This window comes from Papaver somniferum, unplaced genomic scaffold (genome assembly GCF_003573695.1).
Source record: "Papaver somniferum cultivar HN1 unplaced genomic scaffold, ASM357369v1 unplaced-scaffold_107, whole genome shotgun sequence".
Classification (NCBI taxonomy): Eukaryota; Viridiplantae; Streptophyta; class Magnoliopsida; order Ranunculales; family Papaveraceae; genus Papaver; species Papaver somniferum.
This window is the reverse complement of record NW_020619603.1, coordinates 8,095,818-8,115,341: the sequence shown is the minus strand read 5'-3', so window position 1 is coordinate 8,115,341 and position 19,524 is coordinate 8,095,818. Positions and strand designations below refer to the sequence as shown.

The 19,524-nt window shown below is 37.6% G+C and overlaps 2 protein-coding genes across 2 annotated transcripts; both read right to left on the bottom strand.

The window, feature by feature from the left end:
• Positions 1–1,049: 1,049 nt before the first annotated feature.
• On the bottom strand, positions 1,050–5,789 carry LOC113328173 (O-fucosyltransferase 35-like). Its single transcript, XM_026575261.1, has 9 exons — positions 5,182–5,789; positions 3,956–4,102; positions 3,776–3,848; positions 3,619–3,689; positions 3,440–3,528; positions 3,225–3,357; positions 2,669–2,901; positions 1,863–2,339; positions 1,050–1,762 (listed from the first exon to the last, which is right to left on the bottom strand). Exons 1-9 carry the CDS (start codon positions 5,659–5,661, stop codon positions 1,552–1,554), a joined length of 1,914 nt encoding a protein of 637 aa, XP_026431046.1. The 5' UTR covers positions 5,662–5,789; the 3' UTR covers positions 1,050–1,551.
• A 6,593-nt stretch (positions 5,790–12,382) lies between these two features.
• On the bottom strand, positions 12,383–16,184 carry LOC113327983 (probable leucine-rich repeat receptor-like protein kinase At1g35710). The gene is made up of 2 exons (XM_026575086.1): positions 13,016–16,184; positions 12,383–12,906 (listed from the first exon to the last, which is right to left on the bottom strand). Exons 1-2 carry the CDS (start codon positions 16,182–16,184, stop codon positions 12,521–12,523), a joined length of 3,555 nt encoding a protein of 1,184 aa, XP_026430871.1. The 3' UTR covers positions 12,383–12,520.
• Positions 16,185–19,524: the final 3,340 nt, after the last annotated feature.

Here is a 19,524-nt window from a genome sequence, read left to right as displayed (position 1 = left end):
TTTACTCAGACGAAGGAGAAAGGAAAACCTAATAGGCTATGTTGTGAAAGGCGAGCGCTGGACCAGCGCCTAGGCAAAAAAGGCGTCCTAGGCGCCAATTTATGCTTGTTCCAGTTGTTTTGTAATTTTCGGGCGCTCGACTGGGGCGCTAGGCTTGGCGCATCGCCTTGCCCAGCGCCTTTTACAACATAGATAATAGGGGGAGGAGGAGTTGTTCTGTCAGGATTCGTACTACCGTAAAACCCGAATCTTTGGATTTGCCCCGGATAAAACCCTAATCTTTGGATTTCTATCAATCGTTCTATAGATATGGGTATACACCGGATCACACCCCGGTTTTTTACACCCATCAATCCTAATCTTCTTTGGATTTGGCCACACTTTTTGACTTGTAAGATGCATCTAGATATTAGTGAAACTGCAAAAAAAAAAGTTCAACCATGACATCAGTTTACACATTTCGAATAACGATACATCTAGATATTCGTAAGATGCATCTAGATATTCGTCATTCCAGATTCTTCCTTTGAAGCATTCACACTTGTTTGCCTCCTATAAAGAAGACTCTGGATTAAAACGGATACTGGATTGGATGCGGCGGATGAGGCAAAACCAGCCAATCCGGACCATTATCACCCCTAAGTTTAGGCCACGAGATAGATTTCAAATCACTGCGCCCTAAATGAGTAATGGGACTCTCACTTGCATAATGGATGGGCTAAAAATAAAGATTATATCAATCTGTAAGATATTGATTTCGAGCTAGCCGGGATAATCAGATGAACAATGCACCATTTACCTCGACCAAAATGAGCTCTGCACTATTATCATTTTTACCAGACATCACTTCGATGGGCTTTCCGTGACAGCAATAAACAAGAAATGAAACGGGATGGGTTGGGATTCAGTTTGCACTGCATCAAATTCGGGACGTACCACGCATCGAAGTCTTCATATTTTCAAGCAGCTACCTTCACCTTTCAGATATTTATAAAGAATCGAGAATGATAGGAGGCACTATAATAAAGTACAGACAACTAGAGAAGACGAGGAAACATAAATCTACTCATATTCATTATATTCGAAAATTGAAGGTCATTTAGCTATTCCCTATATCGTGGGAAGATATTAGACTTCTCTGTCTAAAAAAATGTATTACAAGGCATCTCTGAAGCAGATCGCGGTTGACAGAGTAACCCTGGATCAGTGTAGTAGGTACAACATGAAACTTCTGAGTGGCAGTAATTCATCGACTCTTCTGTTGAGACCAAAACCTATCTCCAGAAGACCGAGGTATTTGTTGTTTTTGCTCTTATAATAGACATCATATCTACAACACTTCACAATGTACCAAGTTGCCATATAACCTCAACCAGAGTTTTGTTCTATCAGGAAAAGACCCGTTCAAATAAATTAGGTTGATGTTAGTTACCTCCTGTAAGCGCGAATTCTGAGCTGCGCTTCTTTAACCGTTCTTGTTCACCTTAGAGCTTGGAGAAAGTGAGGCACTGTTGAAGGCTTGAAGCAAATTGAATATCATGTTGTAATTTATCATTTACTTGTAGTGTGGTGTATTGTTTCACATATACATCCTGGAAATGGGTTGGCATAGAAACTCTCTTCCAGCTTCGGAAACTCTCCTGGTTCTCTCAGATATGGAGCTCCAATTCGATTTCTGTGAAGCTTTTTGACTTTAGAACTGAATTTCTCCCAAGAGATAGTTCCTTCATCAAGTTCATCAACAAGTTTCACAATATTCATCCTGTTTAAAGAAACAACAAAACAAGAACCCGTACCTCAGCAACAGAAAATGAGAAGCAAACAATACGTTCTGGTAAATGATTTAGAGTTTTAGTTTTTACCTATCAGGGCTAATTGTTTTTTTGAACCCCTCGAACCGTCTATGGCCTTGAACAGCCTTGGCCATATTTCCATCGTATGTGTAAACAAATACATCACTCTGGAGGGCAACAACATAATCCAACCCTGCAAGCATGTTTTGGTGATTCTTGAAAGGGCTCAGCTCTTCTTCTGTAGCAAGTGTGGAATGTGTGTAGATATTAGGGAATTCGTCTGTAAGATATTGCATGCTTCCATTTCCATAAGCTTCACCAGCTACCAAGTAGATCCTGGTGCTAGAAGGGAAACCTAATCCTTTAAGCAAAAGTGCAGTCTCTCTTGGAGTCATGGGACATCCCCCAAGTGTCCTCCGCTCGACTCCATCTATCTCCTTTTCCTTCCAATGGCTGACCTCATATCGCATCTTGCGCAACTCATCATCTTCCTCAGCAGTTAAATTATAACCACAGCCCGTAAACGCCAGCATATCCTTTTCGTATCTAGAAAGAGAAAAATGAAAGGTTCGAAATGAGATTCAAGTTGGCGGTAGTCATGGTCTACTTTTCATTTATGCCATAGTGCCATGTCCTTCAAATAATCTACAAAATATTGGAGATGCATATATCGGCTTTTGGGCACCCAACCCACAAGCTGGTTTTAGCTTAAAGTTATAAACTAGGGTACGCCATAAATTGTGAACGTATTTAGTCTATCTTCAGTTTCAGCATTCGGATGTATTTTTTAGACAAAATATAAGGTTTTTATGCTTAGAAGTTACTATGAAAACTAATTACTCGAAGACACGGTAAAGAAGTCTAATTGAACTTACCTCAAATGAAGAGCAATATAAGGGCTTCCATTCTGCTGCATCCTTGAAACCAAGGTGTTCCCAAGTTCTTCAATAGGAACTGAATATTTCAATGCTCTGTAGTTCACACGGCACCTCAACTTTTGTATAGAACTTGGTATCTCATTGTTGGCAAGTCTGGAATCAGTATGGGTGAAGTATACCACTTTGTGGTGCTTAAAAAGTGGGAGGACCTCAGACTTGTAATAACTGACCTGAATAAAGGAAAAAGTTTGTTCAAATGCTACCGATTTTAGAAAAATTCCGACTGTCAAATAAGTGGAGTATGTGTTGTTGGGCACTGTTGGTATCAATCATCGACTCTCAATATACCAGTGGTAAATCTAATCATAGGTGTTCAAAGTATTCGATAACATTCACGGCTTTAAGGAGATTGGGTGGTCATAAAAACAGATCCGAGTACTAAGCATGCCCCTAGTTTACCCCTCTTGTTTACAAGAATGGTTTCTACTCAACACGGGGACAGAGCCATATTTTATATTCAAGGTTGAAAGCAAGTGAAGGAAAGTAGTGTTACCTTGGACCAAGATATTGGGGTCTTCGCGAAAGGCTCAATTCCAGCAAACTCAGGTGGGAGACTCTCGACAATATGAATTTCGTCTTTTAGAGTCTCTATAAAATGCTTCCAATCAAAGAGATCCTTAAAGCCACTGCAAACGAAGTTATACATTTCAGTCAGGTAAGCTGCGTATGACTAACAGTAACCAAATGCGCATTAAGTTTAGAAATTACCTTTGATCAGCCCAGTAAGAGGTATGATCAAGCGAAGGGAGAACTAGTGTTGCCTTCGTAACCTTAGCAACAGAGACCATATCGCATATCTGCATCGTAAAACTTGAAGTCATCAGCATAGTGCTAGTCATAAATCATGAAAAAAGTTATTTAGATTACAGAAAGCATAATAACCGCACCCCAAATCTCATCTGGTTCAAGCCGCCGTTTGCATTTATGAGAATATAGCCATTCGTCTTTTTTTCCAACTCTGCATGACACAAATAGGAAACATGAGAAGCCTAGAATCTTTTAGGTGTTCTCTAATAAACTAGTTTGAATCTATAGATTGATTACTTTTCTGAGTCTTTGGTTGATTGATGCACTGTTTAACATGTTCACTATCAGGCCTGGCCCAGATACCTGAATGCTGAAAAGATAAACAAGAAAAAAGCTCGATGATAGTGGTACTATCTGCAAAATTTCGAACTAGAAAAAGAGAAGAAAATGTTTTTATTGGCAGAAATGTGAACTCACCATAACCACACTGTTCTCATGACCATGACCTTGTATTCCAGACTCTACAGTCATTAGAGTTCTTTCAACATCAATACCACTTTGCTCCTTTCCATGTTCATCAATACTTGAAATTCTTCGATCAGTCGCAAAAGTACCAGAAAGACCCTACTCACCAGAAGCACAGTGGTTCAGTTTGAAAGAAAACAGCGCGCAAGAATTCCGCAGTACATGACAAGATAATAAATCAACCATGTGCGTTGACAATAAACCAGTTAGAGATTAAGCATACATCCAGTCCGTAATATACCTATAAATATATGAATGGTGAGCGCATTTTTAATAAGGCCAACGGTCTATCACATCATCTTGACTACTGAACCACTTACAAAATACTAACCACTCCAATATACAAATGAAAACACTTCACTTCACCTACCGACTCACCAACCTTGAAAGCAACCTATTACAAAAAAAAAAACATATCACCATGCAATTTTTAAAACAATGGATTTTCAAAACCGAAAATGACTATGACCAACAATGAACAGCAGAACCTTTTCAATCTGCACACATTGATGCCCGTGTATTGCCCATAAAAAACCAACAACCAATTCAGAAACAGAGATTTGAAATGCTTCCAAACACAACATCAACAGAACCTCAGTCCATAACTATATGTCCCGATGATAAACCACTTAGGCATACTCTAAAATCATAACTCCGAAAGTTAAAATGCAAAACTAGTACACAGGGTGTGCAATATACTGGAGATTCCTAATCCATTGTTTTCGAGGATTACAAAATCGTCACTGAACAAATGAAGAGAGCACTCTAAGAAATCCCAATAGCATACAACACCGACTTTCCTACCACATTCAATAACAAAATCTAATCACTAAACCATACAATACAAAAGCAATTCCTTCCCGCCAACCCTCAAAACCATTTCATCGCGCTATCGTCCTAACACCATGTGTCACTAAATCAAACTAAAATTCCTCTAATTTGAACAAAATTCCCTTTAAATTAGGGTCTCAAACTAATCTCCTCAGTCAACCCATTTTCAAGAACTCAAACAGCAATCACATAGTCCAATCCATAGCCCGAATTTCACATTAATAATCAAAAATTTCAATGTCTCTAACTTCAAAATCTTGCTCACATCACTAAAATCAGAAAAATTCACAACTACAAAAACATGCCCACATAACTAAAATCAAAAAAATTGCAACTTCAAAACTAACCTGATGATAAGAAGATGAAGTATCCACAGTAGATCCAAAAAACCCAGCAGCAAAAATGATCTTCAAAACACCCAAAAACAAACAAACACCACAGAAAACCAAAAACATCAAATGCCCCAGTTGTTTCTTCCTTTCTCTGCTAACATTTCTACTCCCAATCCCAAACAACCCACCACCACCACCACTCCCACCACCACCACCACTTCTATGATTGAGCTGTGTGTTGTTAAGTTGTGATGATAACACCCCATCATTCAAAAGAGTGGTATTAGTGGAATCAGATCTTGGTGAGTTGATTGGAAGATCAATTTCATGATGGGTTCTTTTAAATGAAGCTCCTCTTCTAGTCATTGGCCCTGAAAATCTTGGACTATTGATTCTGTTTTGATGAGAAACACTTCCTCCACTTCCACCCCCACCACCATCACTGCTGCTGCTGTTTTTGTTGTTGTTGTTGTTGTTACTAAATGAGAAACCCATATTAGAGGTTGTATTGATTGGTGGAGGAGATTGAGATCGCCATTAAAGGAAAATACTGGTTGTGTCTGTTTGATACATTTATACAGAGAGAGGGATTGAGATAGGGATAGAAAAAGATTATTATTACATTAATCTAGACTGTTTAGTAGAGGGATTTTAATTGGTGGGATTTAATCAACATTTAGGAAGTCGGTGTACTGCTTTTAGGCTTGGTTTTGTTGTTAATATCGAAAATGCCATCATCATAAATTGCAAGAAGAAAGATGCTTTTCTCTTTGAAATAATTTTCTTTTATTACTGTATTTTGGTAATGATTTAAAATTTATTAAGATATTAAAATTAAATTCTCTTTGAAATAATTTTCTTTTACTATTGTATTTTGGTAATCATTTAAAATTTATTAAGATACTAAAATTAAAAGGATATGAAACTTTCTTAATAAATTTCCTGTTTCGATTTTATTTTGATGTTTTAAGATATCCGTCAGAAATTATTATTCACCTACAACTAAAAAATAAATAAGTATCAGCAATAACATAAATGGTGGAATTTTTTATTTATTGTAATGACTTGAAAGTCGTGATACGAAATTATTGTTGATAATTTCGATAATTTACAAGGAAATTAAATAAACAGATAGTATCACCGTATGGTAGTAAAATCATGTCTTATGGCGGAAGAATTGTATCTTTCGTCTTCCATGCCATCTGATCATTAGGAATTGTTCATGAAAGCTCAAGTCTTATGATGGAATCATAGAAACCCTAACTTAAACAGCGCTTAACGCTAAAGAGAACAGCATTTTGACTTGGTCAATGGTATATGACTAAAATATTTGCATGGTTAATGTTATTTTAAATGACGTTTTTGGTCATTTAACACGCTATTTAGAATTTTGTTTAACGCTAATCAGATTATCGTATATTAGGATTTCATACATCATTCCACACCATGAAACATGGAAGGAAATATTTTCATAAAATACAACTACAGGGAAGGAAATCAAGCAGCGGACGGATTGGCAAACCATGCAGCGGATGGAAACCAGGCAGGAAATTTTTCAACCAAAATTTGGGACCAGGCAATCCCATCCTTTATCAGTCACATTTTATTTCAAGACTCTGTGGATACCACATTCCCACGACAAATTGTAAACTAAATTTATTATAATAAATTGTATGCTTAAAAAAAAAATGAAACATGATTTGGGAAAAGTATATACGACACCAACTTGAAATCCATTGCACTTGACATCGCACATTTTTTCCAAGTTTAAATTCCATCATAAAACTTGCTCTAAATGATACTCCCTCCGTCCCGCTATTAAGTGACCTAGTTGAAGTTTGCACAAATTTTAAGGCAAGCAAGGAAAAAAAGATTTTTAAGCATTTTTTACAATTATATCCTTATGGATAATAATTAATGAAATTTTGAAATGATTTATCTCTCAAACTACACTACGGATGTTCGCAAACTTTATACCATTGGAAAGCATTTTAAAACACCTACGTAACGAATATAAACATGCCTATCATATTATGCATATTTCTTATATTTCTTATAATCAATTAAAATGCTAATTTTAAAAATATCTTCTTGTTTAGTGATATAGGTCACTTAATGATGGGACAAAATTAAAAACCAAATAGGTCACTTAACGGTGGGACGGAGGGAGTATATTTAGATAGCTTCTGTCATTTTATATCGAGAGATTTCACTTTTTTTTAAGGCTATAATGACAAGACTAAGCAAAAAAAAATCTACAAATGTTTAGTACAGAAATTATGAGATTAAAACTAAGAAAGAACATAAAGAAATTTTTTTAACAGGAGGAGGGCAATTATGTAAAGGAAAACAGCAATATTTGACTAAGGAAGAAGTGGAATTTAGTCACATTTTCTTGACAAAGAAAAATAAGTGGTTTGTTTTTTTATTAGTATTTTCAATGACTTTTCTTCATTTCCTTTCCCTAAGTAATCATAGATTCCACCACCACCAACCTACAAATTTAAGTGTTTACTGATTCTTAGACCCTCTAATTTGATCCTAAATCCTCAAAACAACCCTATGATAGTAAGCCAATTAAAAATCACATCCTTAAACCTAGGTCAAATATCATTGACTCAAGTAGTAAAAATTAGATTTAATAATCTTGATAGTCCTAATTTAGAATTGTTTTAGTTTGCCATAAATGTATCCATGTGATAACCCCATATAAACAGATCTGTGTGATTTGAAAAAACATACAAAACAGGAGGAAGAATCATTCCTTCATTGGTCTTAGATTCTTGTTTTCCCAAAACAAAAATCCTAATTTATATATTTTGTCCCACAATTCAAGTGCCACGATCTCATGATTAAGGTTCTGTAATGCAAAGAATAAGGTTTAGACTTTAGAGCCTACTAGAATTATTTTAAATGTTAGAATCTGACTTTCATATTTGATGTCAGTAGTTTGGATGACACGCCCAAACCGTCTCCCGTGATGTGCACTGAGTGCATGGTGTGAGAGAAAAAAAAACAGTGATGGACCCCACCTCTTGCAATTCTCCAGCAGGGCTAGCCCTTGGATTTCTCCGCGGTGCAGATCACGGGAGATCCTTTCGGTGTGTGTATCGTAACTCTTTTTTCTATCCCTCAAAAACAATCATGCCTTATTATGGCTTAGGCGGTCATCCAACTTTAAGTTTTCGGTCGCAACCATTTTTTGGCGAAATCTGATCCATCAAATTGGAGAGATTCATTGAGATCGGACGACTCTACTATTTTCGCCAAATAATTGGCACGAAATATCATGCCAACTCAGAGTAAAATGTGCAGTTTGAATAGGTTCTTGGGACATTTGATTTCTACATAAATGTTTAGGTAAGGGTCCATACTGGTTAACTGTTTGAACCCAAAATTTCAAAGACAAGTTTGTTAGTCCCGTGTGGGGACTGTTTTCATCAATGACTTCGTCCGTCTTTATTAGGCATGGCTGGTTTGCATCCTTTTACGCGTATTTAAAGCTGTTTCAGATGATATGTTTGCAAGTCCCAACCTCATATTCATCCAACCAAATGTTAGTTATACAACATAGTTTGTCAATTTTGCGGCAAAGTCTAAAATTTTGTGCCAACATAATACAAATTCAAAAAAAAAGAAATATCTTAGAAAAATGATTTCGCCCATCTAGGAGGACAAATAAAATCTAAAAACTCCGTCAATATAATAGGTACCGAGAGAGCAATAATCATGTCGCAGACCAATAGGCATGTGTGTTAATTCTCTTATAATGTATTGTTAGTTGATCACTGAATCACGATTTTTCCACCTAGGTATTTCCGAATAGGGGTGTAATTGCGCCAGGCCGAGCAGCCCGGCTCTTTTTCTGCTACAGGCCAGGCCAGACAAGCCTCATAATTTAGAAATTAACTTTCGTAATTGGAAGTTTTTTATTGTCCTGCTTGTTCACTATTGTAGTCAACAAGACAAAATGGCTCCATATGTAAACCCAAAACCTCAATAGATTTTTGATTTCATCTTCTTTCTATATTTAACTACTAGTAATATTAGATTTCACTTCACTCAGATGTTCAACATTCCAACAACGGCAAATCCTCCTAAAATATTTGGGAGTGGATTTTAAGAGTGGACGAAACTCGTCACCAATTTTTGCTCAACTACTTCAAAGATTGGAAAGGAAAGCGAAAGGGTGGATGGCAAAATGTCTCAACCAGGCGGGAAGATGGTTACTCATAAACCCAAGCCTAATTCCTACAGCCAATCACATTATGCAAACGTAGTTGCTTCCGGTCCATGTGCACCACAAAATAGACAAGATTGCGAGGAAATTTATTTGGGGTCATGATAAGGCGACAAAGAAGTTGCATATGGTAGGAAAAGAGAAGCTTCACCTACCAATAAAACAAGGAGGTTTGGGAATCAGAAACGCCAGGAAACACAATTTTGCACTTTTGGGAAAGCAAGTGTGGTAAATTCATGAAAAACCAAACACAATCTGCAACACTCTCTATCGGAGCAAATACTTGGGCATGGAATCGATCTTGAGAAGACTGCAACTTCCAAAGGCAAATGCCAGCCCGGCATGGAAAAATATTACAAAAATATCCCATTTTGTGCAGGAAAATTGTGCGGTCCAGATTGGGGATGGAAATTCTACTACTATTAAAGAAAAGTGGATACCACTGCATGAAAGTATACCAAACTTGGGACATATGGGAGACAACCTAGTAAGTTCTCTGATGGTACCACACTCTTTCAATTGGAATACTGAATTGTTGGATAATATTTTCCCCACTAGCATCAGTAGTGCAATACGAGCCATTCATATCCCAAATCCACCTACTCCGGATAAACCAATTTGGCCTCATGCCAAAAAGGGGCAGTACACGGTTAAAAGCGGTTATGCGTTGCTTCTCAAAAATACAACCGCAACAACCAACCAACCTCCACAGATGAGTGCAACCAACATGGAGAAAAAGTACAACACTCTTTGGAAATCAGACTGCCCCCAAAAAATCAGACTTTTCCTCTGGAAAGTCAGCCACAATGGTCTACCAACGTTTGATGCTCTGCACTATAGACACGTAACTACCTCCAACATGTGTCCTATCTGCAAGCAGCATCCAGAAACAGTGCAACACTTCCTTTTTGACTGCCCACGAGCGAGGGAGACTTGGGAAATGATGTGTAGGCATGTAAACAGCTTGGCCAGCCAATACAATGTCTACAACAGCATTGCACTACCACCTCACCCGTGGCCAACAAGCATTGCCCAGCAACAACATTGCGCTAGAAGCCAATCTGGGAACCAAGGGTTAGGTGGAAGAACAACAACACCAGCTCTGATACAAAAACCTGTCAACTTTGAGTCTTTTCTGGAACTGCACACAAGGAAGGAGGATTTCACGCTGGCTTGTTATTCAATGTGGAATATTTGGTTAGCAAGAAATGCTAAGGTCTACAACAGCATAATGCAAACACCGAAACAAATATTTCATATAGACTTACGCCTCAGCCAGGAATACAAATGGGCAGTCCAACACAATATCTGCAACCAACACGCTACACAACAGCAACAGCGGGATAGGTCGACAACGATTTGGGTTCAATGGAAGGCCCCCAGAACTAATGGCTCAAAATCAACACTGATGGAGCGTCCAAAATGAACAATCAAGGCGAACCGGAGATCGCTGGAGCGGGTTGGATCTGCAGAAATGAACATGGTACAGTGAATATGGCTATGGCAACACCACTTGGCAAAACAACGACAATTGTGGCAGAGACATGGGCATTACTACTAGCTGTGAGGATGGCGGCCCTCAAACAATGGAACACCATCCATTTCGAAACAGACTCAACGGCGCTGTTAATACTTGTCTCGAAGGACCCCTCTGAGGCACCTTGGATCATACGAACTTTGTTACAAGAAATACAACAACATCTTCGTTTACTACAGGCTTATGTGATAACACACACATATAGGGAAGCGAATCAAGCGGCGGATGGACTTGCAGACTTTGCAGCAAAAAAGAAATTACAACAGGGGATTGGAATCAGTAACAGAACATCAACCCACGTATGGGAGCACACTCATCCTGATTTTCTTAATGTAATTGTTATGAATGACTCGTGGGGACTCGTTACCCAAACAAAGTTCCTGTGTATTAATAATGAAACTTCTTCTTTTAAAAAAAAAAACAAAAAGAAATTTCATTTCACTTATATATATATATGTAGATGGTCCCAAGACTCCCAAGTCCCAACTTTGGGTGATAGACACCGTCACTTTGGATCATATATATATATATATTTAACTACTAGTAATAGTAGATTTCATTTCACTCATATATATATATATATATTAGATTTCTTTACATACGGAAAGGAAGATTTGGGAGTTAAAATAAATGTTCCCACTTCAGTTGAAAAAGATGGAAAAGGATCTGTTTGACATTTCTCTCTGAATAACTTTCGTAATTGGAAGTTTGTTATTGTCCTGCTTATTGACTATTGACGTCAACAAAGACAAAATGGCTCCATATGTAAACCCAGAAGCTTAATAGATTTTGATCCTGATTTCATCATCTTTCCATATTCAACTAGTAACATTAGATTTTCGTTTCATATATATATATAGATGGTCCCCAAGACTCCCAACTTTGGCTGATAGACACTGTCATGACTCTAGCTTGAATCACAGATTCACAATTTGGTCTTCGTTTATAAACAAACTTATATTAATCGAAAAGTCTGTAAACAAACTTATATATGAGTTGTTTTAGCTTTCTCCATCTCCTTTACTTACTGGACCCAATCTTTCTGTAGCCACAACATCCAGCTTTCTATTGCTGTAACTCTAAAGTCTAAAGGCTTACCCTCACAAACACGGATGCAACATAAAGACAGGACCGGTGGACATGCCAGGGGACTGAGTAGGACATGCCTGTTAGTACCAAACTTTCAATTTTACACTCCATATACACGAGATGGATACCCGAGCACATGTATGTTGGGCTAAGTTAAGTGTTGAGAGCTTTCATGGTTTATATATTCCATGTACTGAAAATCTTGAAGAGTGATTAATTAATTATAACCTGGATAAGTTGTGCCGCTTGTGCATGCAACTCTACAGTTGAGGGTTATTATAAGAAGCGCAGCCCTCTTGGATGTAAAATTTTCTTGATACATTTGCATGTTTTTTCAATGGTGTATGATATTGTATATTACAGAATATGCATGGGAATCACAGATAGAAAAGATTTCAATTGAAAAAGATATAATCATAACTGGTTAACTTAAGAAGAGGAAACAAATGAAAAGAAAATAAGAAAATGTCTCTTGGTTACAAAAATTATTATGATAGCAGAATGTCTCCCAGTGTAATCATTTCAAAAGGCTTTGCTAAACCTTCTCTGCTCTGTGCTGACAATGATAGCTCCACTGATACTTCTTGCATAGTTGGCCGAGTGGATGGATCACCCCGTAAACATGAAAATGCAACCTTCATGATATACATTATTTCTTTCTTCACGACATCAGCTGGGGTTCCAATGCATGGGTCCAAGATGTCTCTCAACCTTATGTTTTGCTCCAATTTACTCGATGATGGAGATGAAAGAAGAATTTCCGAGAGTAATGTGATGATTTCAGATGGATGGCTCCCCATAAGTACTTCTAATATGATCACCCCAAAACTGTAAACATCACATTTCTCTGTCACTTTCATTATATAGGCAAGCTCTGCAAACATCATCATTAACCAATAAATGGAAGTGAGTTACTTGCTGATTTCAGAAAAATGGTACCTTGATAACAATAAATCACAAAAGCATTAGTTAGAAGGCTGTACCTGGGGCAACGTATCCGTAGGTTCCAGCAAGTGAAGTCCAATTTGATGAATCTGGCTTCAAAATCCTGGCCGTACCAAAATCAGAAACTCGAGCTTCGTATTCAGAGTCCAACAAGATATTATTGCTAGATATGTCTCTGTGAACTATTGCTGGAATGCTGTCATGGTGCATGTAAGCAAGTGCATCAGCTGTTCCCTTGATAAACCTTGCCCTCTTTATCCAATCAAACTCCACAGCTTGTTCCCCATCGCATAAAACATTTTTCAAGCTTCCTCTTTCCACGAACTCATAGACCAAAAATGAGATCCTCCTTTCAAGATTAGAACAGAAACCGAAAAGTTTCACAATGTTCCGATGTCGGATTTCTGTTAATGCCTGAACTTCATTTTCAAATGACTTAAGATCAGATATCTCAGAATCATCATCGGACGGGTGAAGCTTCTTCACAGCAACAACTTGACCTGTTGACAGCTCTGCTTTGTAAACGCTTCCATATCCTCCGGTTCCAATGCAATATTTAGTATCAAAATCCTCGGTTGCTTCAATTATATCTTCGAACACTATTTTCCCGTCGTAATGCCAAATGGAAAATAGATTTCTTCCGGTATTAGTAGTACTAGGTTGATTTCCAGGTGCCACATTTCTCAACGATCTTTTTCGAAGGCCGAATAAAATGGCGAAGAGTATGAATAAAAGAAACAAGGAACCGAACAAAGGAAGTAGGATTACTAGCACAAGTTTATTATGCTTGGCCTCTTTTCTTCCAATAAAAACCGAGGAATTACATGGTTTTAAACCTCTAGAGTTATTACCACATAACCATGTGTTGTTCCTCAAAGTATCCATAGAAGCATCCTCAAAGGCCTTGATATTTGGAATAGGACCAATCAACTCATTGTAGGAAACATCGACACTGGTCAAGCTAAGCATTTGATCAAATGAAGATGGAATTGAGCCGAAGAGCTTATTGTGGGAAACATTTAGTGTTTCTAGTTTTCTTAGTTTTCCAAGAGCTGATGGCATCTCTCCACTCAACTCATTGTAACTAAGATCTAAAAAATTTTGTAATGAATCCAAGTTTCCGATCTGGGACGGGATGCTTTTATTGAAATTGTTTCTACTCAAATTTAAAGAGAGTAAGTTTGAACATTCCCCTAGCTGTTTGGGTATTGATCCGGTGAATTTATTTGCTGATAGATCGAGATATTGGAGGTTTGATAACATCCCAATTGTAGAAGACAACGTACCGGAAAGCTGATTATTACTCAAATCTAACTTGATCAGAGAGGACAGTTTTAACAACTCCACAGGAATTTCCCCTACTAAGTAATTTGATTCAAGATAAAATTCATTTAAAATCTTCAACTTGCCCATTTCTGATGGTATACTACCGGTAATATTGTTCCCTGAGAAATCTAAAAATGTAAGATTTTGACAATCACCCCAGTCTCTTGACAGTTCACCATACAACATGTTGTATTGCACAGTAAACCTATCTAGATATGGATACACGTGAAATGCCTCTGTTACATTATCTACCAGTTCATTATTTTCAAACCCGAGAAATACAAGACTGGTGCAATTTCTAAGACTTCTTGGTATAGGACCCGTGAAAAAGTTATTACCTGCTACAAATTCTTCAAGTGTTCCAGTTTGACATAGGTTCGGTGGTAAATAACCAGAAAACATGTTCTCACTCAAATACAATACTGTCAGCTCCGTTAGATTGTTGAATCCTATTGGTAATGAACCAGTAAAATCATTTCCAGAAAGAGCTAAAAAGGTTAACTGACTCAAATTACCTATCGACGCAGGGATTGAACCGGTGAGTTTGTTCAATTCCATAGATAAGGCACCTAAAGACCTTAAATTTCCAATATCTTGAGGGATAGCACCAGTAAGTTGATTTCTCCCAACATTTAAAAATGTAAGGTTGACCAAGTTGCATATAGAAGTAGGGATTGGACCAGTGAAATTGTTTTGGGACAAATCAATGCTTGTTAGAGAGTGTAGCCTTCCTATATCTCTAGGAATGATGCCAGAAAGTTGGTTGCGATATAGGTAAAGAGTGTCCAGGCTAGTCAGATTGGTTAAAGAAGTAGGGACTGAACTAATGAGATTATTATTATGCATAGATAACATGGTAAGAGACCTCAACTTTCCTATATTCAGAGGTATGGTGCCGGAAAGGTTATTTTCAAAAATTGATAAAGAGTTCAAGTTGTTTAAATCACATAATGAAGGAGGGATTGAACCAGTGATACTGTTTTTGGACAAAGCTAAGAACATAAGAGACCTTAGCCTACCAATTTCTCGAGGTATGATGCCAGAAAGTTGGTTTTCAAATAGGTAAAGAGTGTGCAGGCTAGTCAGATTGGTTATAGAAGTGGGGATTGAACCAGTGATATTGTTTGTTGACAAATCTAAGAGAGTAAGAGAACTTAGCCTTCCGATGTCTCGAGGAATGACACCAGAGATTTGATTTTCATAAATCGACAAACTGGTCAAGTTAGACAGATTGCATATAGAGGTGGGAATGGAACCCGTGAAATTGTTTGTGAACAACCCTAAGTCAGTAAGAAAATGTAAATTGCTAATTTCTTTAGGAATTGATCCACTAATTTGATTTTGAGAAAGGTTTAGATAATGCAAAATTGTGAGAGAACCTATTTGTGGTGGAATATGTCCAGAAAGTTTATTAATTGAAAAATCAAGGTAGGTGAGTTTTGGAAGATCACTGATTTGGGAAGGAATGGTTCCAAAGAGTTCATTGTTGCTCAAGTCAAGACTAACCAAGTTAGAGAAAGATGAGAAGTTGAAACTATGGAATGTACCTTGTAAACCCAAGCCTGATATATTCAATTCCTCGACGCTTCCCTCATTGTTACAAGTGATTCCAAGCCACTTGCATGGAGTACTTGTTGTACTCGCAGTAGAACTCAGCTTCCAAGAAGAGAGGAGAGAATGATTTTGGTTAACAAGGCTTGATTTCCATTTCAAAAGAGCATATACTTCTTGTTCTACTCCTACAACTTGTAAATGTTGTTTTGTATTAGTGGAAGAAAAAGAAGAACCATATGCAAAAAGAACAACACCATAAGATGAAAGTAACAGCAATGCCAACAGTACTAGTAAAGCATCAGTGGAAACTTTTACTCGCTGCGACATTTTAAAAGAAGAATAGTTTTGGATCTTGGCTGACGATTCACTAGTTAAGTAGAAGTGTACTTATAACAAAATCTTGTTTCGTTTGAATTGGAAGACTTTTAGTTAATTTCCAGTCAGCAAAATCTGCAACCTAGCTCCACCAGCAAGAGGTCTTGGATGGGGATATATGCTTCATTTTAGTCTACAGATACAGATGTCAAAGGCTTTGGGAGGTTGATTGTAACTAGCTACAACTTTCTGTGATTTGAGTGCAATTTAGTGTGAACAACAAGACTTTGATCAGTACCTTACTTTCACCTATTCTAGCTACAACTATTATTTTCCAGAGGCAATGGACCTCAATATTTGTTAAAAGACAAGTTACTTTCGTTACAGTTTGACCAAGGGCACACATCAAAGAGATGTTCGTTTTGTGAGTTATCTTAGATTCCCATATTTATAGTGCAACGAAGAGTTAAGGGGAATATTACTTTGTTTATTACAAGCCATTGTGTTTGTACAGCAGTTGAGTGACAATAGTCAACTTCTTATGGTTGGGTATAAATTGGATCTTATGACAGGAGACAAAAGTTTCATCACAACTTGCAAATTTTCAATTTGTTGACCATTTGCTGAGATAAGATTTAAGAGGCCAACACACACTAAAAAAATATGGCAACTAAGATTCTAGTTGTACTTATAAGATGGATTACTCATGTCGGCCAATAACTAAGACAGATACCATTGAATTTCGATTCGCAATATATTTTATTTTAACAAGGTTCAAAGTTACTTTCTAAGTGATTAATGTAATTTTAGCCAATATTCATGTCCGAACTAAGTTAAAATCTGCAGAAGCCAGAAAGAAAATGACCTTCTTTTAGAGGTGGTTTTATGTTCATTTTGGTACTTAACAGTTAGCTACTCCCCACTTCTCTATTGTAGATAACTATCAATGAGTAGTTAATAAATGAACTATTAGGACTTTGAGTAATTACCGTGATAATAGAAAACAGTAACAGTTCATGCACCAATGCTAAGCGTTTACCTTATTTCAAGTGACCAGCTAGGTTGATAATGAACGGTGGAGCGCCGCTCAAAACAGATAGCCTCTGGTATGCTGTGATACATGGTCATTGGTTAGCATTAAGCCACACATGAGTAGGGAAACAAAAGTTGAGCATACAGGTTATTAGGTGAAACAAAAGGGAATTACTGCTGATTCTTACCAAAGCTGGAAGGTCTTAAGGTATTTAGGCATTTTTAACTTTAAGACCCTTCTCTTCTCTGCTTAGAAATTTTCCCCAAAACACAAACACATGATCATTGCATCATATGAAACTTCTGAATCTCCAATACCAGAACAATTATAACCGAAAATCGCTAGTGACATTTGTGATTTCCAGAAATTACAGCTCCCCAAGAAACGAAATTTCATTGAGACATTACATCCAACAATCCGTGTGCGTTTTCAGCTACATATTGAGCAAATAGTCCGACTGAATTACATCAGGTTTACAATGATTTCCGTTGAATCACCCTTTATCCGATCGTTTTCTTCATTTCTTTTTCCATATTTCAGCCCAAATTTGTATTGTTAGTTTTTTCACATTCTGAATAGGTATGGCCGTATGAATCACCCTTTTCATTTTTTCATCATATATCATCATCTTCCTCGTTCAATTTGCTGGGTGTTGTAGTATTAAAATTTCTCATATTAACTTCAATTTTTCCTTCTTAACTAATTTTTTAATTCAAAACAGTTTGTAATTTCTTCACTTCGATCAAGTATTGAAACAGATCTGTCAATGGTGTAGAAAGTGTTCCTCTTATGCAATTGAATTGATGTTAATTTACCTTAACGCCCACCATTTATTTGTGTTATGTCATAAAGAAAAAAATCAAACTAAGGGTAAATATGGAATGTCAAAATTTGCAGCTTCAACTACTGTTGTGTGGGTAAAATACCCGACGGCCACGTGTCAACATCCCAAGGGATGAATATATGATGAGATGATGAGGTTGGAGCACCGAATCATTCATTGAGAGAAGGATTTGTCTCAGTCGAGGCAACTGCACAAGCGCCACATGAATGACGCGTGTGTATAAAGATCTAATCTGCTCAGACGGTCAAGTCTAAAAAGCAAGACCACATTAATGAAGGATAAAAACAGGACTTGGGCAGTTGGGCATCGTGATTAGGGCTGCACATGGGCGGGTATAAGCTAAAACCAACCTCGCACCCACATACTGCGGGTTTTTTTTTTCATAACCAACCCCGCACCCATAAACAGCGGGCGGGTTTTATTACCCGCCCGCTACGGGTTGGGCGGGTATGGGTTTAAACGGGTTTAAACCCGCTTTATATTCAAGTATTTAGAGTAACTTCTATTCTCCTTGATAAAGTGAGAAAAAAAAACCAAAACCCCCAAAATATTCATATCTAGGAAGTTCACAGATGAAGATTAAGTGTTGAATCTGTTGATTTTTCGATTGTTGTCGATTTCTGGTGAAGATTCAAAGTTGTTGTTGTCGATTTCTGGTGAAGATTTCTGGTAATTGTCGTTCGTAGGTGAAGAAGAAGAACTGAGGAGGAAGAAGAGGAGAGGCCGAACAGAAAGAAGAGTGTAGAAAGTGAATGAGGGTTATCAGTTATCCTATCTACTAGTATTAGGGTTTCATAATGGACGACTAGGATTAGTTTTATCTAATGGTATATAATCTGCGGGTTTTTTGGGCGGGTATGGGCGGGTATTAGCTTAAACCAACCTCGCACCCACAGACAACGTTTTTTTTTTTTCATAACCAACCCCGCACCCACAACGGGCGGGTATGGATTAAAAACCCACGGACTTACTGGGTACGGGTGGGTTTGGGTATCGTGGGCGGGTCTTGTGCAGCCCTAATCGTGATAGAAGACTCAGACGTTTATACTACGATCCAAATGCGATGGAGCACGAGGTTCTCCACAGAAGGGCAGCACGATCCAAGGGAGAGCGAGGGAGAACCAAGTATGCCATCGCAAGGGACGGTATAGAACGAGTCCGAGGGATCTAGGACGGTGGATGACAGCTCACCCAACTCGGACGATCAAGCGACCACGAGTTTATTCTGTCTATAAATACCAGGAGATGGACAACTTATATAATCTTAGATGGTTTTTCTACAGAGATTTCCTGAGAAAGATTTAGATAGAGCGAAAGTGAGAAATCTAGAAGAGATCTGTAACACTTTCAAGGGTAAGACCTTATAATCAATAAGACAACATCTTCTTCTCCGTGGACGTAGGTCTTCATGGCCGAACCACGTTATATGCTTGTGTCAATCTTTACATTTCATGCTATTTACATCTTGTTCATGT